The 26,048-nt window shown below is 44.6% G+C and overlaps 1 protein-coding gene across 1 annotated transcript in view; it reads left to right on the top strand.

Moving 5' to 3' along the window:
* CALB1 (calbindin 1) overlaps positions 1 to 26,048 on the top strand; it is a 115,256-nt gene that overhangs the window by 74,237 nt on the left and 14,971 nt on the right. Inside the window, exons 5-6 of the mRNA XM_040354607.1 lie at positions 939 to 995; positions 11,000 to 11,077. Of these exons, the coding sequence (XP_040210541.1) occupies positions 939 to 995; positions 11,000 to 11,077 (135 nt within the window). The remainder of the gene's footprint in view (positions 1 to 938; positions 996 to 10,999; positions 11,078 to 26,048) is intronic.

Raw genomic sequence — 26,048 nt, 5'->3', positions numbered from 1 at the left:
ACAATAAAAAAGGAGAATTTTTTTCATATTGTTAGTTTGATAAATTATCCCTGATGTTCCTTAAATATAATTTCTCAATAATAATAATAAAAATAAAACTATAACAAAAGTTAAAATGCCTCAGGCTAAACATCCTACTAAGTTAATAAAAATCACAATTTTACCTCCGGCATTTTTGTCCCTGTATTATATAACTGGTGAATGCTCCACAGTTAAATGTGTGCAGCTAATGAGACTATAGGTTGATTGAGGAAGGTTATAGTGACTCTGTAAAAATGTAAAGTAAACTGTTAAATAAGAATTTTTATACTTAACTTTTTAGTGGACAGCGAGTCAGATTTCTGCCATCTTGAAGAGCTCTGGGCTGCTATTTGACTCCCACGGGTGTGTCATGTAGCGTGCCTCTTGCTGGGCCCTGTGGTTCCTTCGACCAGCTTCTACATCACTGCAGAACACAAAATCCCACAGATCTTTTTAAAGCCTGGTACACCCTAGTAGTTTTTTTCCATCCAACCCAGCAGGGATGGAAAAAAACTGACAGCTCAGGAAGAGCTGCTGTACTAACTATCAGATATTAGTATCGCGATCTCCCCTGCTGTTTTATTGCGTGTGTCTGCCCCCCCCCCCCCAGAACACTCCGGTCAGCACTCTTAGCCGCTGGCTGACGGGAGCTGAACGGCAGACCTTTTTTGGTCATGCCCTTTCAACAGAAGCTGGCCAGCTTCTGTCAGACTGGCTGTCATACACACGGTCGAATGCCAGCCAGTTTCTAGTGAACCAGCTGATGCCGCCCGACATTTGGGCCGTGTGTACTAGGATTAAGACAATGAAGAGTGTAAACATTTGTCAAGCAGACATTGTACTTGATGTAATTACATTTTTTATATTGAACTGTTGTCATCACAAGACTTTTTTTAATGGATTTTTTGTCTTTATAGACCTGGCGGAGATATGACACTGATCACAGTGGCTTCATAGAAACAGATGAACTTAAGGTAATATTTATTTAACATATGAAATACTGCCTGTGGGGTGCAGATAGCATACATAATGTTTTAGATATACATTTTTTTCAGAGTGTACTAAAATTAAGTTTTGGTGAAATTCAAAGAGTATATACATTTGGCACCATAGTTATTACAGAAAAAAATTATCTCAGCAAGTGGTAATTATTAACATAATACCGTTCAAACCAGATTTAGCAATAGACTTATGAAAGCTTGGAACTAGTTAATACTTTTCAAAGGTTGGCACTGGAGCTAAGTTAACACAGCCAACATATATAGGTACATGTATGTGTTTCTACTTGTGAGATATCAGCCCGCAAAACACTTTCACCGACTGCAGTGCTCCAGCCACCACCAAATGAAATTGCTTACCAGAGCCCCAGACCTCATAATACAGGAGGTCTGAAATCCCTTTGGATCTCCCACAGAAGGATGTAAGGCTCTCTCTGTGCAGGATGATGCAAACTGCATACATTAAAACCCTGTATCACATGTGAAAGGAGGGAGAGGGACCAGGGCCGGCCCTACCATGGGACCCGATGGTACCATTGTACCAGGCAGCACTTTCAGGGGGGCAGCAAATTGCCGCCCGCACGCCATCCCATTCCGCCAGCTCCGCTCTCCACTCCACTGTCGGGCTAATTGCCGCCCGACCGCTCCTCCCGTTCTGCTCTCCGCTCCACTGTGGGGTTAATTGCATGAATAGAGCCATAACAGGTCATTTTTATACTCCTATATACATGTATAGAGCCATGATAGGTCCACTTTAGTTATCATGATATAAAATAATGGATGTTTGGGCATTTTGGTGGGCGTAATATTTTTTTTGAGGGGGGGCAGCATTTCATTCTTGGTACCAGGCAGCACAATGTCTTGGGCCGGCACTGAGAGGGACCCGCATAGACAATGTAGCAGTTTTTCCAATCATTTATTTACAATCAGGGTGCTGGTTGCTGGTACTCCCCCCTTCCTAGTCTTCCCTTGTCTCCACCGCCTACCCACATCTGAGCAACGTCCCTTTTTTCGACCCACTAACTACCTCCTAGGTCTGCCCTTTTAGAGACTACAGAACCAAGTATCATTTTGTGGTGCTAAATAATTTGTATGAATTTGTTATTGATAACAGTTAATGATATCAAAGAAAATCTGTAAAATAGATCCCCCACTGCCCGAAACAATAGATTCCCCCCAGCAACAATAGACCCCAGCCAGTAACAATAGGTCTCCCAGCAGCCAGCATCAATAGACCCTTCGGCAGCCAGCAACAATAGATCCCTACTTTAAAAGTAGATCCCTCCAAGCAACAAATAACTCCCCAGAAGCAAAAGATTGCTCCCAGTGACAATAGATCCCCAGAAGCCAGCATCAATAGACCCTCGAGCACACCCCAGCACCCTGTGCCATTATATACATTCAGTGCTGGAGGTGCTGGAACTGCGTTCCCCCGTGTTCTAAACTGAAAATCAAATTGTATACTCACAAAAAAGGAAGGACCAGCCAGGCATTAACAGAATCAAATGCCGCTCATCCCAACTGGCGGGATGACATTACGGCTTGACCCTGCTCTTGCGTGTTTCGTTCCACATAATGTCATCCAAGGGATGCCGGAGTAGCATGACATTACAAAGGTTGATATCTCACAAGTAGACACAATATTTGTGATTATCTTGGGACTTTTATTTAGAGTACTGGTTTATCTTTCACAGTTGAATTTGTGTTAATATCAATTTGGCCTTTGTATGTAACCGCTCAACACATTGGGCCAGATTCATCAAGAGATACGACGGCCGGATCTCCTGATCCGCCGTCGTATCTCTGAGATCCGACGGTCGGATCTATGCGACTGATTCATAAGAATCAGTTCCGCATAGATCTCCCTTAGATCCGACTGGTGTAAGTGACTTACACCGTCGGATCTTAGGCTGCAATCTCCCGCCGGCCGCTAGGTGTCGCCTCGGTCTTTTACGCATCGGATATGCAAATGAGGAGAACCGCCGATTCAGAAACGAACGCCCGCCCGTCGCTTTTTTTTTACGTCGTTTGCGTTCGGCTATTTCCGGCGGATAGTTACCCCTGCTATATGAGGGGTAGCTAATGTTAAGTATGGCCGTCGTTCCCGCGCCGAGTTTCAAATTTTTACGTAGTTTGCGTAAGTTGGTCTGGAATACGGATGGCCGCAATTTACGTTGCCGCCGAAAACAATGACGTCCTAGCGACGTCATTTGGACCATGCGCACTGGAAAATTTCGCCGGCGGCGCATGCGCAGTTAAATTGGCGCGGGAACGCGCCTGATTTAAATTGTACACTCCCCCTAGCCGCGCAATTTGAATCGCGCCGGGGGAGTTACGATCCGCCGGTGCAAGTTTCAAGGTAAGTGCTTTGTGAATACTGCACTAGCCTCGCAAAAATGCACCGGCGGATCTAAAGATCCGCTAATCTATGTGAATCTAGCCCATTGTTTGTTTTTAATATTCCTGATATTGCAGTATTCTAGTGTCTGTGAGTGCTGCTGTTTTCACCAAGTTTAGGTTTGATTTCATTTAGCACTAAGTGCAGTTTATTGTTACTTGATATATACAGTATGGAATAAATAGTTTATACTGGCCCTTGTCTAGGAAAAAAAGTGATCCTAAAGAAGTACTCTGATAAAAAAAAAATTGTAGTCTCTAGAGCAACGCTGCTTAGATCTTTAAATGTACACTTTTAACCATTAATAGGCTACCTTAGGTCTTTAAATGTAGCCTATTAAGGGTAGAAAGACAAAAAAGTGCATTTTTTTTCTTTACCTAATTCATATTTTGGCAAGACAGCAGCAATGAGCACACAAAGGTCATAATTGTTCTCTTTTCTGTGTATGACCCATATGTTTAGATACCAGAGCCCCAGGGACTCATAAATAGCAAAGATGTTGTTTTGAAGGGTTGTTCTAAAATGTAGACTGAATTGGGGTTTCGGTATAAGTTGGGTGTTCAGTTTAGAACTTCTTAAACCACTTCAGTCCCAGATTGTTTTATTAAAAATTAGAGGATACATAAGTTGAGTTGAGTTGAGTTGCATCTTGATGTAGCGTGGTCATTAACCCCGTAGGATCCCGACGCGCTTGAGTGCATTACTGGTTTCATGTCACATAAATACAACGTTACTTACATTTGCATTAAGGTATAAGAAGTGCTACAATAAGCAATTAATTAACCAGCACAGGGTTTTGATTGTAGAGCCAAAAATAGGGAGAGCCTATAGATAGATTTGGTTGAGGGAAAGGCAATGGAGGGGGCGAGTACCTGGGAGCCGTGTTGAGTTGTCATAGGCCATGCAATTAGGCCATGTATGAGAATCACAGATCTATCAGGTAACAGTAAAAATCTGCCAGAAGGAAGTGTGAGATCCACGGACCCATGTCTTATAGAACTTAGACAGTGGTTGTGAATATTGCAGTTTTCCAAGGCATTGTTTTCAGCTCTAGTGTTGCTTGAGGCTAGGTTTACACCCATGCATTGTGATAACTCACAATAATACAGGAGTTAAACCATGCTTTGCCACAAAGCATCGTAATGCATAATGGAAAATTGAATACCTACCTTTCTGTAATTTTCCTTTCCTGGTGCCTACCCATGGCAGCATACCAATGGTCATGGCTCCGCCCCCACTGACCCACAGGACCACGTAACTCTCTCAATAAAAAGAGCTCCCCCCCTCAGATAGGCATTCTAGTTACTAGCCCTCAGACCGCAGAGCAGTCCATAAGGGAGGGTGTATGCTGCCATGGGTAGGCACCAGGAAAGGAAAATTACAGAAAGGTAGGTATTCAATTTTCCATTTTCCTGGTGCCTCCATGGCAGCATACCAATGGTCAAATAACTCGCTTTACAGGGAGGGTACTGCTCAAAGAAAATATATTTAATAATTATAGAGTAGAGCGTTCTAGCAATTTTCTCCCAAAGTCTCTCGATGTGAGGGCTGCCGGATCAAGGCTATAGTGGGACATAAAGGTGCCGAAGGACGACCAGCTTGCTGCCCTGCAGATAGTTTCCGGGGAGACCCTTGCCAGGGCTGCCCAGGACGAGGCGACTCCTCTCGTTGAATGCGCATTTATTGCCTTGGGAATAGGAAGACCACTAGCCCGATAGGTTTTTTGGATGAGTCCTACAATCCATCTTGCCACTGTTGACTTGGAGGCTGCTTTTCCTTTCCTTGCCCCTTTTGGGATGATGAAGAGACGTTGGTCCCTTCTGAATTCCTGTGTCATCTTAAGATAATGTTTTAATGATCTTGCCACATCTAGCTCATGCAGGTTTGTGGATGCCTGCTCTCCTTCAAATGTTGGAAGTACCCATTCTTGATTGAAATGAAAAACCGAAGGTACTTTGGGAATGAACTGATGCATTGGCTGGAGTACTACCCTGTCTGGAAAGAATGTGATGTAAGGCTCCTGGGCTCCCAGGGCTTGGATTTCCGATACCCTGCGCCCCGATGTGATTGCAATCAGGAAGGCTGTCTTCCAGGTAATGTCCTCTAATGAGCAACCTTCTGTAGGAGCGAATGGGGAACGTGCTAGGGCTTCCAGCACAATTGTCAGATCCCATTTTGGGTATAGAGATTTCCTGGGCGGGCGAAGTCTCAGAACCGCCTTCAAAAATCTGTCCACCAGTGGATTAAGTGCCCATCTGACATCTGTTAAGGCTGAGATGGCAGACACTTGGACTTTTAGAGTGCTGTGTCCTAAACCTAGGTCTAGGCCTGACTGTAAAAATAACAAAATATTCTGAACCTCCGGAAACAGTGGATTGAACTGGTTGGATTCCGCTAGGGTCACAAACTTCTTCCAAATCCTGTAGTAAGTGGTGTTCGTGGAAGACTTTCTTGCGAGCAAGAGGGTTCGGATGACCTCTTGTGAACACCCTATATCCCCCAGCCTCCTCCTTTCAATATCCAGACCCTCAAATCCAGAATCTCTGGATTCGGGTGGATGAAACTGCCCTGCGTCAGCAGGTTGTTCTTGAGAGGCAGAGATGTCGGATTGCCCAGGGATAGACTGACTAATAGCGGGAACCACGGCCTCCTTGGCCAATATGGAATGATCGCTAGGATGGTTACTTCTTCCTTTGTCAGACGCTGGAGGAATCTCAGAATTAAAGGAGTTGGGGGAAAGGCATAACCCAATTGGAATGTCCAAGGCTGGATCAGAGCATCTGTACCCACTGCTGCCGGACATGGTGCTCTTGAGAAGAACCGAGGAGTCTTTGCATTGAGCGGTGAGGCAAAAAGATCTAATTGGGGAGTCCCCCACTGTTGGCAGATCCTGTTGAAGACCTCTTGGTCTAGAGACCATTCGTTGTTGTTGCAGAACGACCTTGATAGGTGATCGGCTAACTGGTTCTCCGGACCCGGAATATAACATGCCCGTATGTCGAACAGATTCTTCTCTGCCCACGATATTATTGGAGTTACTTCGCTGAATAATGTTCTGCTGTGCGTGCCCCCTTGGTTCTGAACGTAGGCCACCGCCGCCCGGTTGTCCATTTGAAGAAGGACTGGCTTGCCCCTGAGAAGAGGTGCTAGATGTAACAACCCCATCCAGGCCGCTCTTAGTTCCAGTATATTGGATATCACTCCCTCCGCACTGAATGGCCACCTCCCTTGAACTAATCTGTCTTGGGTGTGTGCTCCCCAACCTAGTTGGCTGGCGTCTGAAGTAAGAATGGTCCATGTTATTGGACCTAGGCGTCGCGGAGTTAATAGATTGGAGGGTCTTGTCCACCACCATAGACTGGCTTTCATCGAAGAGGACACAACTATCTTCTGCTTGAGATGTTCTTTCCCCCATTGGGCTAGGAACCCTAGCTGAAAATCCCGTAGGTGCCACCTGGCCCATTTCACCATTGGGATGCATGAAGCGAAGGAGCCTATGAGGCTCAGACACTCTGACGCTGACATGAAGCGGGAGCTCATTGCTCGTTTTACTTTCTGGACCACCATTGGAACCTTTTCTGGTGGAAGAGAGACCGATTTCTCCGGGGTGTTGAATAGAGCCCCTAAGTAACCCATCTTCTGTGTTGGCTTTAGCTGGCTTTTCGCTATGTTGATCAACCAACCGCACCTGACCAGAGTGCTTAGTACTATCTGGGTGTGCTCCTCTAAGCGGTCCTTTTGCTGAGACAAGATTAGAATATCGTCCAAATAATATAGTACTCGTATCCCCTTTTCCCGCAGAGGCACTAGAATGGCCCCTAATACTTTGGTAAACGTTCTGGGGGCTGATGAGATTCCAAACGGGAGGCATTGGAACTGTAGACGTAGGTCGCCCACCTTGAACCGTAAAAAGTGCTGGAACTGGCTGTTTATTGGAATGTGCAAATATGCATCCTGGAGATCTATGGAAACCATCCAGTCCCCGGGTTGGACTGATAAGATTACTGTGTTCAGGGACTCCATCTTGAAGCGTTCCAGCCTGATGTATTTGTTTAGTCTTTTTAGATCCAGTACGGGTCTCCATCCCCCCGTCCTCTTGGGAATCAAGAAGACGGGAGAGTAGAATCCCGAGTTCGTCTCTGAAGCTGGGACTGGTAACACTGCCTTCTGTTGCAACAGTATTTGGATGTACTGAAATAATACTGCCCTTTTCTCTTTGGACGCCGGAATCTTGGTGTCTTGAAAAGAGTATGGAGGAGGGCGAGATTTGAACCTCCAAAAATGTCCCCTGAGGATGGTGGACACTACCCATGGGTCGGTGCACCCTTCCACCCAGACCTGCGCATAGGCCTTGAGTCTTGCACCCACTGGGCCGGTCTGGGTGGCAGGGGAGTCAAAAAGACTTCTGGGAATCTCCCACAGGAGTTGTGGGTTTTGGTTTCCCCATCTTAAGGAAAGAAGCCTGAGACCCCTTCCAGCCCCTTCTATAACCTGGGCGATAAGATCTTGAGTCTCTTCCTCTCTGCTGCGCTCCCGGTCTGGGAAAAAATCTCTTCCTATTGTTTCTATCTTGAGGGATTAGACCACTCTTTCCTCCTGTGACTCTTGAAATTGCCGAATCCATCTTCTCCCCAAAAAGAGCTTTCCCATCATACGGAATGCGACACCACGCTTGCTTCGAAGATGGATCTGCTGCCCATGGTTTTAACCATAGGGCTCTTCTGGCCGTGATTGAATACAACATGGCCCTGGAGGAGCTTCTCAAGACATCTATCGCTGCCTCTGCCATGAAATCTGATGCCAGTTTTAACTCATCTAATGCCTTAATGACTTCCTCAGTGTCTATGCCTGCTCTGAGAGCTGTCTCAATGTTGTCAGTCCACACCCTGGTGGCTCTGGAAACAGATGATAGGGCTACCGCCGGTTTGCAAGCCCCGCCAGTTGCTTGGTATATCTTCTTAAGATCTGCATCGATCCTCCGGTCTAAAGCATCCTTGAAGGAGCCCGAATCCTCTAACGGCAGGGTCGAATTTTTTGCCAGCCTCATGACTGAGGCATCCACAGTTGGAATGGACTCAAAGATCTTAGCATCCAATTCGGCCAACGGATACAGTTTTTGAAGACGATTAAAGGCGACCGGCCTCTTATCAACCTTCTGCCATTCTTCTAGAATGATCCCTTTAATCTCCTCCATAAGGGGAAAATTAGACACCTTTTTTGCTAAATGCGGAAAGTATTTTTTTGTTTTGGAAGGAGGTTCCAGACCCTCTTCTTCCCACTGAATGGCGTCCTTGACTGCCCTTACAAATGGCTCCACCAGCCCAAAGTCAAAGGCTGAAATCTCTTCTTCATTTGATACCAAGTCCTCGTCCAGGTCCTCTTCTCCCGGGTATGGGGTGGATGGACCTGCGATCTCTTGCTCAGCCGAGGGAGAAGGAGTTGCAGAAGTGCTTTGTGCTGCAGCCAATTCCCTGATGGATTCCTTGATAAGGTCTTTTATCGAGCTCGCAGACACCTGTTTTTCTGCCGTAGCCTCCAAGAAACATTGGCCGCAGGCTAACTTGCCTGGCAGGGCTTTTTTCCCACAGACCCAACAGTCATCCCCCCTAGGTTTGGAAGAGGACTGGTGGGCCGAACTTCGATGGCTGCTGGTATTGCGGCCTGAAGAGTGTGGATGGCCTGAGCTCCTATGGCCTCCTGAGCTTCTGTCACGGGAGGATCTGTAAGATGCGTCTCGTTGCGGGCTGCGGAGACATAATCCCAGAATATGGATTTATAGTAAGTCTGTGATAGTGCTCTTTTTCCTTCAAAATACCTTACCTGATCTGTAGCAGCCCTTACCTAGCATAGGCTTCTGGAGGTAATACAAGTGCCCCAAAAAAAATCCTCAAAAAAAATGGGCTCCTATACTTATCTGGCGCCTTTAGCAGCCTAAGCCATAGGACTCCGTCCTGCAGGAGAGCATGAACCTGCAACGGTTGCACCATGGATGGTGAGGAAGGGCTGAAATCTGATCCTGCGGGATGAGGACAGAAAAAAAGAATGCCTATCTGAGGGGGGGAGCTCTTTTTATTGAGAGAGTTACGTGGTCCTGTGGGTCAGTGGGGGCGGAGCCATGACCATTGGTATGCTGCCATGGAGGCACCAGGAAAATATGATGTGCCATGCCATTCATCTACAATAGCAACCCAACACACAAGTAGAGTAATCTAAAATGTACTGGCCTTGCATTAGAAAAGTACTGCAGGTCAAGTATAGGCGCTGGACCCAAAAGGTCCTAAAATGGCTTTAGTGAAGCATCCAGTGAATTTTGGTGCTGAAACCACTGACTACAGTGACAGCTGATGTCCAGAACTCAGTTCAAATGCTGAACCCAACAGCTCCATCAATTGAAATACAGTGCTTCAGCATTATGACTGTAAGCTCTAACGAGCAGGGCCCTCTGATCCCTCCTGACCTGTATTGAATTGTATTGTAACTGCACTGTTTTCCTCCATGTTGTAAAGCGCTGCACAAACTGTTGGCGCTATATAAACCCTGTATAATAATAATAATAATAATGATCATTAGAAATCCCAGTGATGTCATCTGATGGAATTGACATACTAGCTGAGGTCTGGCACTTATCTTAGAACAGCAACCAATAAAAAAACTAATATAAGTGATCTGTTGCTGCAGAAGCACAAAGGAGGAGGGATACATTTTTTTTATATAAAATAATAATTCAAATATAATAAAACAAATACTTCATTAACTGTGTACTGGTTTGGAAAAGGTGACTAATGGAACCCGTCTCAGATTTCTCCTTTAGAACACCTGTGATAGTGCCACAGATACCAAGAAAATAATTTCTTGGCTCTTGGAGCAATAAATAAATAAATACATTTCTGTCTGTGATGAATATTCTGTGAATAAAATGTATTCTTTGCTTTCTCACAGACACTTTTACATGTATAAATTTGTGTTTAGCTAATTTCCCTTCACTTCCTGTCCTAAAGATGCAACAGGGAGTAAGAGGATATAAGGAAATGATTCCGGATGGCTGCACTTCCAAAAATCCTTTTATTGAAGCTTCATATGACAAGTGGTTGACAGATGGAGCAGGGGACAAAGAGGTAGACGCGTTTGTGCAAATGTTAACGCTTAATGACTAAGCGCTAATATTTGCGCGTAACGCATCTACCTCTTTGTCCCCTGCTCCATCTGTCAACCACTTGTCATATGAAGCTTCAATAAAAGGATTTTTGGAAATGCAGCCATCCGGAATCATTTCACTGTATACGTAGGGTTAAAGGCTTTGATGCTGAAATGGTTAATCACCTACACTGCAGGGATAAGCAATTAGCGGACCTCCAGATGTTGCCAAACTACAAGTCCCATGAGGCATAGCGAGACTCTGACAGCATCAAGCATGACACCCAGAGGCAGAGGCATGATGGGACTTGTAGTTTGGCAACAGCTGGAGGTCCGCTAATTGCTTATGCCCGACCTACAGTAAATACACTCACAATTACTGTTCTGTTGTTTCACCAGAAATTCTGACATTTCTAAATTGCTTATCTAACTTTCGTGTCTCAAATAGAGTTTCCTTAAGGACTTGCTAAAGAAGGCAAACAAACCATATGAAGAGATAAAGTTAGAAGAATACACACAAATTATGGTAAGTTTTTCCAACATTATAGAGAAAAGTGACTTGGTAAAACTGTAAATTGCAAGCTCAGGCCTCGTACACATGACCGAGTTTCTCGGCAAAAACCAGCAAGAAACTTGCTGGGTTTTTTTTTGCCGAGGAAACCGGTTGTGTCTACACTTTTTGACGAGGAAACTGTCGAGGATCCCGTCGAGCCAAAAAGAGAGCATGTCTTCTTTTTCCTCGACGGGAATGGAGAAATTTGGCTCGCAGAGATCCTCGACAGCCTAACAAGGAACTCGACGAGCAAAACGATGTGTTTCACCCGTCGAGTTTCTCGGTCGTGTGTACGAGGCTTAAGAGCTTACTTTAAAAATGGTTGTAGGCATATAAGAAAAGCCGTTAACTAATTTGCTATACTGTCCTTTAAGTTATTTTCTGCTAGTGATGTCACAAGTGGGCTAATAAATGACTGTCCCTTAGTAAATGAATTGATTTGCCAGAGCAGTGCAATGTATTCCATACTGTTATTGTATTGATTATGTTATCTTCATGTTGGTTGTTTTTTTTTCCTGCAAAGTCATTTTTTTGGATATATTTTGGTCAAGAAATCTGTATATTTTACATCAAAAGTTTGTAGATTGTAAATAATCATAAGATTTTCATTAAAAACGAATTTAGTACTTTTATGCTAACCCCAGATTCACAGAGCACACACCCTTTTTAATATTCTTAGATTATCTATAAAGCCTAGGGTGCCCAAAACCAAGTTTTGCCGCCAACCCTCCCCACAAACTATTCTATTGTAATGCTGTCATTCATCTTTGGTGGTCAACAGGAAGGCATAGGGTAGGGAGGATGCATATATATATATATATATATATATATATATATATATATATATATATATATATATATATATATATATATATATTCTATTTTTTATTTTTATTTTTTATATATATTTTTATATATATATATATATATATATATATATATATATATATATATATCCCTAATACAGTTCCTGGATTTTGGTGATCCCAGGGCAAGCAACAGGATGTGCCTGTAGCTTGGCTGCCAGGAATTAAGGAAGAGGTAAGGTTCAATTTAATATAACGCAACTCATTATCACAGGACACAACTCCAAACTTGGAAGATGGATGTTCATGAGATCTTGTGGTCTGTTGTTGTTGGTAGAGATCATTATTTGTGGTTTCTACTCAGGCAGTTTTTTCATGTAGTAAATGAAAAAAAGGCTCTGTGTCATTGTCAGTAAGGAAACTGGTGTTGCCCAATTTATTGCAAGTTATATTATGACTACAAAAAAATGCTACCACTAGTGGAGAGGGTGCAAAAAGGCTGCAATCAACGCATGCTTCATTGGTCGTCTGTAATCATCAATTACTTCCTTTAACTCTTTCAGAGTCCCTACACTTCTCATAATTATTTCTACTTATTTTCTTCCATACTCATCTTTTCTTATTGCTCCGGGTCTTTTTGAATGTATTCCATCTGCCCTGGTACGTACCAGGACAATGTACAGGTCATCATCAGCCCTTTTTCCAGCTTTTATTATGCTGATTTCTGTCATTTTCTTTTTTCATGGATAGGCTCACTGGGCCTACACCTTGGTACCTCTGACCTGAAGGAACACTCTTTAATTTTAGAGTATGCTCATGCTGTGTTGGTTTGCACACCACAAATTGTCCCACCTCCCTTGGTTTTCATTCAGGACTGACACTGTTTGTGATTTCCATTCCTAACATTCAAGGCATCACGAGCAGCTACTATTTACAAGTAATGCTGCTAACTCACATGGTCACAAGGCCAATTGGCTCCTGTGCTCTCAGGTCAACCACTGAACAACATTCCGCTTATGCCGGCAATAGTTGTGTTGCCTCAATTTTGGGATGTTTCCATCACTGTCATTACACAGTGTATCTACTGGTTGTTTTGCTGTTCACCATTTCCAAACCTGCCCAATAACTGAGGCTCACCTTGGTGGCAGTGGCAGTTCTGATTGGCTACATTTTGTAAGCCACAATCAAATTGGCTTATTTTGTAGGCGAACATGCTAAAATGTACCGTATTTGCCGGTGTATAAGACGACTTGGAGTATAAGACGACCCCCTATTTTTCCAGGAAAATTTTGATTTTGGGATATACTCGCCGTATAAGACTACCCCCTTCCTACTAGTCTTTCTGGAAGCTAAGGGGTAGCCAGAACAACCGCTGACAGGAACAACCACTGACAGAAACAGGCTTTTTTCAGATCTCACTGTGCCATTACATTACATGCCTCACTGTGCCATTACATTACATGCCTCACTGTGCCATTACATTACATTACATGCCTCACTGTGCCATTATATTACATTACATGCCTCCACTGTGCCATTACATTACATGCCTCCACTGTGCAATTACAATACATGCCTCCACTGTGCCATTATATTAAATGCCTCCATTGTGCCATTACATGCCTCCACTGTGCCATTACATGCCTCCACTGTGCCATCACATGCCTCCACTGTGCCACCACATGCCTCCACTGTGCCACCACATGCCTCCACTGTGCCACCACATGCCTCCACTGTGCCACCACATGCCTCCACTGTGCCGGCCAAGACGATCTCCCTACCTTACTTTCTTTTCAGATTTTGGCTTCCAGGCTGCGGGCATCCATGATTCAAAAGCCGCACCTCCTCCTCAGACTGTTCCGTGATAGGCGGAACACTAATTTTCCCAGCAGGGCCTCTGTTCAGTGTTCCGCCTATCACGGATGTCCTCTTGTCCGAGGATGAGAAGGCATCCGTGATTGGCGGAACACTGAACAGAGGCCCTTCTGGGAAAATGAGTGTTCCGCCAATCGCGGAAAAGTCTGAGGAGGAGGCGCAGCTTTTAAATCATGGATGACCGCAGCCTGACGGAGACAGGTACCGGCGTATAAGACGACCCCCAACTTTGGATGCATTTTTTTTTATCCAAAAGGTCGTCTTATACGCCGGAAAATACAGGTATGTAAAATATATCTGCCAGTTGCTTAGAATGGCAGTGCAAATTGTTATTAGTTGAATACATTTTACAAATTCTCATTGGCTAAACATGGAAACATGCATGCTGGGCAGCTGAATGCAGTAATGATGGTTTGAAATATTAAACATTTAAGACTGACTTATTCATTTTACCTACTTATTACACTGACCTCCTTGTGCTGCTGAATGATGTATTATGTGTAGCAGAGCTTAATAATAACATGGCAGTTATAAATTAAGAAGGAAGCTGGGTTGTTGAGTTATAGTAGTTAATGGGTGTAGAGAGAGATGTCTTATTAGATGTCTTATTTAAGCTTTATGCTCCGAAGGCAAAGTCATTACAGGCAGTGATATTGCTCTTTGAAAAACGCTCTCTGCTATTATTAAGTGTCCTAATTCCTAATGAGCAAAACTGCATGTAATTTGAAAAGAGGTGCGCACATGAGACTCCAGCTCCAGGCCGGCCACATTCACTGCTGAAGTACCGTTTAACATTCTTCGGCTATATACTTTCTGGATCTGCCAAAGACCTTATTTCACAGCAGTTAAAGGATGGGTGATACTAAACTGAAAGTTAAATGAATAGAAAACAGTTAATGGCATTAATAAATCAAGACATAAAAGTCCACATGTTTAGGTAAAAATATTTAACAATCTATTATATTCAAATTTTTTTAATAAGATGAAAGTATATGTAAAACCAAACACTTAAATTCTATATATGCGTTAATATTAATGTCATTCTGAAAGTTAATTTCATTATTTTTAAATCTGCAGCTTTCATTATAATAATACCTGTTGATTCTGCCATGAACGTGTTTACTGCCATTGATTTTCTGCCATGAATGTAGTTACAATGGTGTCATGTTCCTGGTGGGTAGAGCCTTGTTTATGCAGAGGAAGGCCTCTCTTGCACCTCTGACCTGGGGCCCCTGGTAGAGTATACAGGTGGGGCAGGAGTGCAGAGTCAAACGAGTGCTGGTAGATGAGCTTGCTGTTGGGCTGCTGTTCATGTAGTTCGCCAGATGACAGTGGATCTCCATGGGCAGAAACAGGCTGGTACTTTAGCCAAAGAGCAGGTCCCAGAGGTAGCGGGACAGGTGCTAGCAACTTGGTAGCTCTGGAGAGCTGGAGCGTAAGCAGAGTCAGACAAGCCAGGTCATACACAGAACGATCAGATCAAATACAGATGCGGAAGCAGGAGAATGGTCAAAGAACAAGCCGGGGTCAATACAGGTGAAAAACAGGAATAGTCAGGAGCAAGCCAGGTCAATAATTCAAGAGCAGATGCAGGTAACAGGAAACAGGACAACCACATAATGCTGTAGATGAGACAGCACTGATCTTGGGTGCTGATCCAGCTCAAATAGCCCATTTTCTGCCCTTATCTGTCACGGAATGCTTGGCACACATTCGCGCATGCGCATATGCGTCTGCATGTTTGCTTTTCCACGCATTTGCATATGCACACGCTAAAGCTCCTGTTCTTTCAGGCATTCGGGGAACAGGGATTCTTCTGCGGCTATCATTCTGTCTTCTGACAGAGACTTCCTGACAAATGCTCACTTCATGTCTCCCAGTTGTGCAACTGAGCTGTAACCTTATCACTGGGCTTCTGATAGAGACTGTAAGTGGAAAAATCCCCCTCCCCTGCAAGACACCTTCACCCCCCACAAGACATTTTATGAAGAGAGGAGGTGGAGTGAGGTTGGCTGTAGGAGAGCCAATACTGTAAAGCTGGCCATACACTGCACAAATTCCCTCAGTGGGTGGCCCTGTTGGTCGCCTCCTTCCTGACATGTCTTAAGTAAAACATCTAAATAGCCGGTCAGAAAATTGTTGGCCAAACAGCTCCTGCGTCCTGTCAGATGCAGCTGGCAAGGCCAGCTGTCAAGAAACAATAGTAGCAATGGGAAATTCATCCTCCCCACTGTGTAACTTGGAAAGGGGAATCTGGTAGATTAAAAAAAAAAAAACTATATGTATATGTATATATTACAGCTAATGGAAGTTTGAAGAAACTACCAATTTTAAGTAACACAGCAAACATCACCTTGTAATCAGAGTCTTCGAGTCTTCGAGTAAGGGATGCGATAACCCTACTAACTAATGGCCTGAGTGTGTGCCTTTGGCCCGCCGGTAGGTACGCCTGAAAGAGGGCAAAAAGACCCATATTTAGGTGGAGAGGGGTAGATAAGTGACCAAGAAGTAAAGCAGCACGCGCCCGGATGGCAACCGTATGCCTACCCGATAAGTAGCCGTTATGACCGGAGAAGCTACTGACTCATGCCTGAGCAAGAAGGAAGCCCCTGCCGAAATGCGTAAAGCAGCCCCTGAGTCTTACCTCATCAGAGCTGATTGACTGGTGTATAGCAAATATCTTACATTTTTTTTTCCTGTAATTTTGTTTTAAATACTGAAACATTATCTGACTCTTCTTACCTGCATTTCAAATAAAGTTTATTAATGTCCCCACAAGTAAGTCCACATCAATCATGGCCTCCAGCAATGTAATCTACGTCAAACACAACGACCCGTTGCCTGCTGATCTGTACATACAACATTCCAGCAGCTAAATTACAGATTCCTAGCTGTGGTAGCCAGTGTGAATTTAGTCAACTAAAACAACAAAAACATTTTAGTCGACTAAATGAATACTATTTTAGTCAACAAAAATACAACTAAAACTAAAACCACCGGGATGACTAAAATTTGACTAAAACAAAAATGGCATTTTAGTCAAAAGACTAAAATGGAACTAAAACTAAAATGCCATTTTAGTCAAATTACTAAGGCCGCGAACACACGATCGTCGGTTTTGACCTATCGGTTAGGCGTCCATCGGTTCAAGTTCTAAAATTTTTGACCGAAGGATAATTGACCGATGGGGTCCACACACCATCGGTTTGGACCGATGAAACGGTCCTTCAGTCCGTTTCCATCGGTTTTGACCGACCATGTGTACGCGGCCTAAGACTAAAACTAAATTGAAATTTGACTTCAAAATTAACACTGGTCTGTAGTGCATGTTCATACCGCAATACCATAAATAATAACTTATTCGATTTTTCACTCCAGCAGTATATAATGCAGGGGTGCCCAACATTTTGAAGAGCAAGGGCCACTTAAGCAACTTGGTAACCGGTCGCAGGCCACAACGAGCAGAGCAGGTGGATGGCAGCCCACTCAGCTCTATAGAGCCCGCTCTACTCTCAGCACACCAAACTTGCACGTAATAACGTCTATGGCCCAGTGCAGGTAACCCACAGGCGCACTTCTCTGCAGATCAGTGTGGATCTCTGTGGATCAGTTTGAAAGCAGCCCAGTAACCACTACAGAACAGATATGCACATATATACATTGTGATTTTAGTAAAAACTTACCTATAATAACCGTATTCTATTCTATTTTATTCCATCCCAGAGCAGGAGGTCGTGGGCCACATCAGAGGGCTCTGCGGGCCACTGGTTGGGCACCCCTGATATAATGTGTTTGGAAATTGTATAGAAATGTTAAATAATGCATTACAATTTAATTACACCCATTCGATTTTAGATGACTAAAATGAGTTTTAGTCAACTAAAATGTACTGGAGATTTAGTCGACTAAATACAGCTAAAACTAAAACAATTGCAGAAGACTAAAATGGGACTAAAACTAAAATGCCATTTTAGTCCTAAGACTAAAACTAAATCGAAATTTGCTGCCAAAATTAACACTGGTGGTAGCTTAAATGTACTGTAAGAAACCTGAGGTGGTAAAAGGTGATGTCATTGGCCAGATTTGGTCAATGATGTCACCCTGGATTCCTAGTGGTAAATGTAACCTACCACAACCAGGAATCTGTAATTTAGCGGTGGGAATGCTGTGTACAGCCCAACTGAATTTGGTCGCCATTGACTTCACTGGTGCTCAGAGTGTTTTTGAAGATTTTTGGCCTGTTCAGCTGAACTGCCCATGAATCGAAAAGAGGCTAATTGCATCTGTTTTCACATGCCTTCCACTTATTCTTATTTATAACTGGCATTATGTTTTGCTGTTTGTTCTTTTGTCTAGTTGATTTTATGGAAACCCCTTCCCACTGCACAGCTGTCAGCATTTAAAAATAGTTTCCAGAGAAACCTTGCTCCTGAAGTGGTATAACTACTCTAATTATTCCTCATACTGTCCTGGAGCATAGCAATGCCATGCCATCATATCAAGTCAGATTATTGCAGATACAAAACTAAATGATTCTAAAAATATTTTTCCATTTCCATACTATTCAGGGAAACATTGATGGCTGACAGGAAGATAGTTGATAGGAAGAATTGAATGCAGTGGCGGAATTATCATGGTCGCGGCAGTGGCAATTGCGACTGGGCCCCGCAGTTCCGCTACTTTAGGGGGGCCCGAAGACCCCCCTTCATCCGTCCGCCAGTGTGAGGTGCCGCGGACCCCCCCCAGGCCCGCCCGTCCTTCTGCCAGTGTGAACGGCCCGCCAGTTAGCTCCGCCGTGGGAGGAGGGGAGGTTTGTCCGTTGATACTGTTGAGGATGAGGGGAGAGAAGGCAGAGGTGAGATAGTGGACGTGGACCGCTCTGCCCTGCCCCGCCCCTATCCAGAGAGAATGTGGGGAGGCGAGGGAGGTCACTGAAAAAGAAAGTCAGCTGACCAGCTGACACCAATCACCTGAAGGGGGAGGAGCTGGCAATCCATGAGGAAAAGGCATCCCTAGGCTCACGTGTGACAGAGTTCTGAGGAGGAATCAATTGCCTGAACTAAGTAAGTGACAAATTGGCAGTGCAATTGATTCCAACCTCCACCACCTCTCAGTGTCATCTTAGGAGAATTATAGGCCCCCGGGCAATACAGTGCACTGGGGCCCTGTCTACACAATCACGCACGAGAATTTACTGACAAAAATCATAAAATTTACTGGCAGAACCACATTTTTTACTGACACTGCAAAAAAAGTACCTAAAATTACAGTTTTCAGTGCCGAACAATGCAAATGTCAGTATTTAAACTATAAACATATAGCTAGTGCTATTAGCAATGTGTTTAAGTTAAACAAAAGTAAAAAAAAAAAAATGTCTTCATTGACATGAAGGCCAGGTTACTATAACCCAGCCAGCACAGAGTTTCCTCTTACATCAGAGTCTGCAGGATTCCCCTTACAGTGAAAGGGAACTCTTATGTTAAGGGGAATGCTGCAGATCATGATCTAAGGGGGGAACTCTGATGTGAAGAGGGGGCTCTGGTGACCAGAGACCACCTTATATCAGAGTCCACTGCTTTCTCTTTCCCACGTACATCAGGGTCTCCGCAGACTGAGTTCCCCCTTGCATTGTAAGGGGGAATCCTGCAGACTCTGATGTAAAGGGGAACTCTGATGTGGGGGGCACTCTGGTGACCAGAGACCACCTTCCGTAGAGTACATACACTAAGGTAAGGGGGGTAACTAATATAGGAGGGGGAACCTTTATATCAGTGCCCCTTTACATTTTTACATTCACTCCCCCCTTACATCAGCAACCCCCCACACTCGTGGAGGACCGGATCTTCTCTGTGATTTCCGCAAACTGGGCATAGGCAGTTCTAACCCGTCACTCTCCACAATTTTTTACTGGGGTTGCTGGGCAGCCAGTGGGGCCCCCCAGGCAAGCGGGGCCCCCGGGCAACTGCCCAGCGTGCCCAATGGAAAAGATGGCCCTGCCACCTCTGCCTCTTACTGATCATCCCACCACTGCTGCCACCCCCCTCAATACCACCACTGCCATCCCCTTTCAACACTATCACTACCACCCCCCATCAACACAGCCGCTGCCACCCCCCCCAACACCACCGCTGCCACCCCCTTCAACACCACCACCACTGATGCCACCCTGCCCTTCATGATTTCTTGCATTGGGGCCCTGAAGTTTCTAGTTACGCCTCTGATTGAATGAATCGTGAAAATGTTTGTTTTGTGTTGTTGGGCAGTAAATAACTGAGAACATTTAGATTAGTGTATAAATAGGTTCATTTCCAGGAACAACATAAGAGATACAGTATTTCCTGGAAATCAAAGTCAATGGCTTTGTTATACATAAGTGCATGACATCGAGGAGCTGTGTGCCAATGACCTTCTATGTCTTTGGTGGTATAGATTTGTTTGTAGGTGTAAAGCCTCGTACACACAATCGGATTTCCATTGGACAAATGCGTGGAATTTTGTGCGAAGGGCGTTGGCCACGAACTTGTTCTGCATACAGACGGCAGAGCTTTTTCAGCCAACATACACAAAACAACATGGTTTTTCTGCTCTTTAGCGCCACAAGGAAAAAGGATAACGATACTGGCTGATTAAATTTGTCAAGCACTCTTTTCTGAGATAACAGGCTCAACTGGAGGGTGTTTGCTTTTCCCTCCTGCTTTTGGCACAGACATCTCCCATTGGACCCTTTGGAGGGGTTTAGGGATTATTTGGAACCATAATCATTATTAAAGGTGATATTGTATTTAAAAAAAAAGGTCCTACACATGATCCAGAAGAAACCACATTTGTGGTGAAACATGTAGAGGCAACCATTATTTTGTATTGTGACCACAGGGCTGTATTTGCCCAATTTGTTTTAGTAATTTCATACTATCTATGTAATAAAAATCCTTTCTATCTTTTCGATAATCTGATGTTGAACAATTATTTTTTGCACCTTAAAAAAATTGTTCTGCTCTTCGGGTATTTCTTGCAGAACTTGTAATACAGTTAAAGTTTGGCAATTTACAACAAGCTTAGCGGGAAGGCACCCGTCAAAGAAAATAATGCAACAGCGAAGTGTTGGAGAGCAGATCTCGTATGTGCCAAAATAGTCTGTCTTGAGGGACAGAATGCGGGTTGGCTGGTCTGTACCCAAATGGTCTCCAGGAAGGATGGCGTGTCCCTATCCTTCCCCATCTCATCTGAAACCTCTCCCTGTTGCTCATCATTGCCCCTTGTCAGATGGATGACCTGTCCCTAAATTGCCTATATGCGAAATACACGTCAAGCCTGGGAGCCAGGGCCCTAAATAGCCACTGCCTGACCCAAGGTGGCTGCTAAAGTCATATGGGATGGCAGCATCCAATCGAATATCTTCCCCAGGAAACCATAGAGGAACCATAGAGGAACCATATTCCTCTTCATTTTCTCTCCAACTGGAATGTCGCTGTCATCGAGCACTACCTACAGTGGAGAAAATAGATCGTACCTGCCTACATGTATCCCCAAATCTACAGATAATATAGCAGAAATGGAAAACAACTGACCTTCTCAGAAACACATTTTTAGAAAACACTCCCATTACTAAATCATGCACACAGTCTACTTTTGCTCTACTGAGAAGGAGCCCAGCTCTACAACCGCCATTTTATTCAACAACACAGTGCTGTCCAAATTACTTTTGGAGTGAGCCTACATGCACAGTTTTTGGGAAAAAAATATTATTTAGACCTCTCCTACCTTGTCCGTTTCTGCTAAAATACCTTTATGTCATCATAGGGTGATGTCATTATAGGGTCTAAATAATTGATTTTGGAGCTTGAGGTTAAAAGGTAAATAGCAAAAAAATCAGTTTACCGCCCAGTAGAAGGCACACCGAAACAAGCAGGGAGACTTGTAGCCTTCATTTTTACAGCAGCCAGAATTGCAATTGCCAGATCATGGAAGACACCCATGATCCCTTTCGATCTGGTTAGAAATAAGTTGACATGGATCATGGTAGATAAACACCTCTCGGCGATCCTACAGGACAAACATGCCCAATTCGACAAGGTATGGCAACCCTGGATAAAATACTTGTCTGACCCCCTGTGAGATATCAGGGATTCACCAAACCAATCTTAGGAAGTGCACTTCCCTCTCTGAAATTCCCTTTTTCTTACTTCTATTCTTTCCTTTTTTCTTCTTCTGGGGTCTTAGTCTTTCCCATTCCCCCCTCCCTGGATGGGGGGACCAGGCGATATCCATAATTGCCTTCTAGACCACAGAAATGTTAACTGGTTGTGTTAGCGTTTTGTTCTTTCTGGAATTGCAATAATACAATAACAGATGTGCTGGCAGGAAGTAAATAACTTGCTTTTCTGTAAGGCCCCTTTCACACTGGGGCAGGAGGTGTGGTGGCGGTAAAGCGCCACTATTTTTAGTGGCGCTATATCGGGGGAATTGCGACGGTATTCGGCCGCTAGCGGCAGGGCTGGACTGGGACAGAAATTTGGCCCTGGACTTCATCCAGACTGGCCCATTTTGACAGGTCTCTCCCATGATGGCGGCCTGACAACTCCCGCACCCCCCCCCCCTCGCCCCGGCCACCCAAGCCCCCTCTCCCTCTTCACTAGCCACTAGCCGTTCTACTTTATTAGAGTAGAACGGCTGGTACTGGCACTCTTTTAGCAGTACCAGTGGGGAAGCTAGACATTATTTCACCCAGGGCAAAGAATCAGTTCGGTGCCCCCCTTATGGGACAAGATCAGGCCGAAGTGAGAAACTCCCAGGCCATAGCTGTTGAGTCAGCTGTCTGTCCCCTCCCCCCATGCTCCCCTGTCGTCCCCCCTGCTCCTCTGGTCCTCCCCCTGCTTCTTTGTTCCCCCCAGGTGAGCGATGCGGGGAGGGAGAGACAGAGGGGCGAAGGGGGCGGCAGTCCGCTGTCACTGAGGCCGGCCCACTGAGCCATCGGCCCACCGGGAAACTCCCTGTAGTCCCAATGGCCAGTCCATCCTTTGCAGAGGCGCATTGCCGGCGGTATAGCCGCAGTGTCCCATTGTTTTCAATGGCAAGGAGCGGTGGAAGAGCGGTAAACACACCACTCCTCTCACTGCTCCAAAGATGCTGCTAGCAGGACTTTTGGAGCGGGCCCCCCAGCGCATCACCTCAGTGTGAAAGCACTCGGGCTTTCACACTGAGACTGCAGGGCAGAAGTTTTTCAGGCGGTAGTTAGGTGCTATTTTTAGCGCTAAAAGCCTGAAAAACTCCTCAGTGTGAAAGGGGTCTAAAGATCACGTTGTATACCTATACTGAGTTATTGCAAACAGTTTATGCCAAAATGTTTTGCAACTTTCAATAACAACCATTGAAAAAAAAAAAATCCCTTTACATAAAGAGAGGCAAAGGGGGAATAAAATTACCCATAGACAAAACTTAACACTTTGGGGTTGATTTACTAAAGGCAAATAGACTGTGCACTTTGCAAAGTGCATTTGCTCTCTTCAAGTGCAGTTCCTCCAGAGCTTAGTAAAAGGGGTAAATCTTCATTTTGGAAAGAAAACCCAATCACATGCAAGAAAAAAAAAAAAACAGCATTGCACATGATTGGATGATGGAAGTCAGCAGAGCTTCTGCTCATTCACTAAACTCTGGAGCAGGGACGGACTGACCATTGAGGCACTCGGGCACTGCCCGAGGGCCCCATGCCACTAGGGGGCCCCACCAGGGTTGCCAGGCTCAGTAAAACCAGGGATAGTATGTCAAAATCTGTGTTTCCCTGATATGTCCAAAACCGACATGCATTTGATGTGAAAATCCCAAGATTTTAGCTGCCCCGCCTCTGTACTGCCTCCTGGCTTGGTGGCCATCTGTAAGCCCGGGGGCCCCATAATCTTCTATTGCCCGGGGGCCCCATGAGTTGTCAGTCCGCCCCTGCTCTGGAGCAACTGCAACTGTCTAATTGCATTTAGTAAATCAACCCCATTAGGTCTTCCTTCTGAGCATTTATGTAAGTCTCTTCTACTAGGAACATGGGGCTAGATTCACGTACAATAGCGCCGTTGTAACGTAAGCCGTTTACGTTACACCGCCGCAAGTCTTCAGTTTTAGTGCCCGATCCACAAAGCACTTACCTGGAAACTTGCGGCGGTGTATCGTAAAGACGTCTGGCGCAAGGCGGGCCAATTCAAATGGGCGTGTGCCATTTAAATTAGGCACGCTCCCGTGCCGGACCTACTGCGCATGCTCCGTTTCGCAATTCCCGTCGTGCTTTGCGCGCAGTGACGTAATTTTTTCGAACGGCGACGCGCGTAACGTAATTCCGTATTCCCGGACGGCTTACGCAAACGACGCTCATTTTTAAATTTCAACGCGGGAACGACGGCCATACTTTATACAGCAATACGATTGGTGTGTAAAGTTAAGGCACCAAAAACGACGACTAACTTTGCGACGGGAAACTAGACTAGCGGCGACGTAGCGAACGCGAAAATCCGTCGTGGATCGCCGTAACTCCTAATTTGCATACCCAACGCTGGTTTACGACGCAAACTCCCCCCAGCGGCGGCCGCGGTACTGCATCCTAAGATCCGACAGTGTAAAACAATTACACCTGTCGGATCTTAGGGATATCTATGCGTAACTGATTCTATGAATCAGTCGCATAGATAGAAACAGAGATACGACGGCGTATCAGGAGATACGCCGTCGTATCTCTTTTGTGAATCTGGCCCATGCACCCTTCAGGAGGGAGGCTGTTTCTCCAACATAAAAGGTGCATTGTAGTGATGATCTGTGATGTTCTGTTGTGTAATGTGCTGACTCCCATTCCAGCTGTTGTATTAATGAGGTATGTTATCTGCTACTTAGCAGCCAGACACGCTCCTTGAATAAACATGAGCAGCTTGTGGATGCCGAACACAATGGGCCATTCCACCAAGGTGGCTCCCATCTCCCTCGTTTATTGATAGTCTGAAGTTCTTATTTTAAGTGCCATTCAGATGCGATTCTTCCTCTCCTGTGGTGGTGATGTGCGTTCAAAGGCTCCATCGTTCAAAGATACTGTGTGTCAGAATGTAGCCGAGTGTGCCACCGCTTTCCCAACAATGCTTCTCTATTCACATTGAAATGGTACCCTAATGATGTGTGAAATGTGCGCAGATGACAGCTTCTGGGGACTGCAATCACATACAAGTATTTCCAGAAAATATTTAAGACTGGATGCTTCTAAAAAAACATGGCTAAAAATGCATTAAGGAAAAATTTTTTAGTAAATAAAAGTAATATGGAAGAATGATTAAAGTGTATATAAACAATGGACTTCTCCTATTTGCTCCCTCATCTATTAAATATAAAATATGTTATACATGTTCAATAGGTAAAAAAAATACCTGCTGATCATGTAGGAAATCCAGTGCTGTCCCGTATTCATGTGCATTCTGCACTATAATCACAACAAGATTATCAGGGAGTCTATTAAAAAAACCTCTCCCATATGTTGTGGAGGTGAGAAGAGGGGGAAGTGTTCTGTAGTCTTCTGTAGTTGGGTGACAACACGGCTCTTCCATAGATACAGTACAGTGTGTGAGTATTGCCACCCTAGGACAGGAAATGTGTTTACTCTAGATGAAATGAAAGGAAAAAAAGCCTAAAAAAATTAAAAGAAATGCAGCCACCACATTTAAGGACTGCAAGCTACAAAATATTACATTATTGTTCTTGGCTTTACATACATTTAAAAAGAGCACCCAAAGTTTTGGGGACAATTATATGCCATAGAGCAATAGTCTCCAAACGGTGGTCTGTGGGTCTTTACTTGCTTTTATCCAGCTCTTGGGACACTATTCCTTCCACTGATACAAGCTACTATTCCACCCTCTGACACCAACAATGGGGTATTATTCCTCCCACTAACACCAACAATGACATCAATTCTTCCACTGACACGAATAACAGGGCACTATTCCTGCCACTGACATCAACAATGGAGCACTATTCCTCTCACTAACACCGGCAACGGGGCACTGTTCCTTTCACTGACACCAATGTTGGGGCACTGTTCCTTTCACTGACACTAACAAGGGGCCACTATTCTCCCCACTGACACCAACAATGGGGCAGTATTCTCCCCACTGACACCAACAATGGGGCAGTATTCTCCCCACTGACACCAACAATGGGGCACTATTCTCCCCACTGACACCAACAATGGGACACTATTATCCCCACTGACACCAACAGTAGGGCACCATTCCTCCCACTAT

This window comes from Rana temporaria, chromosome 5, assembly GCF_905171775.1.
Source record: "Rana temporaria chromosome 5, aRanTem1.1, whole genome shotgun sequence".
NCBI lineage: Eukaryota > Metazoa > Chordata > Amphibia > Anura > Ranidae > Rana > Rana temporaria.
This window is presented reverse-complemented; position numbering and strand designations above follow the sequence as displayed.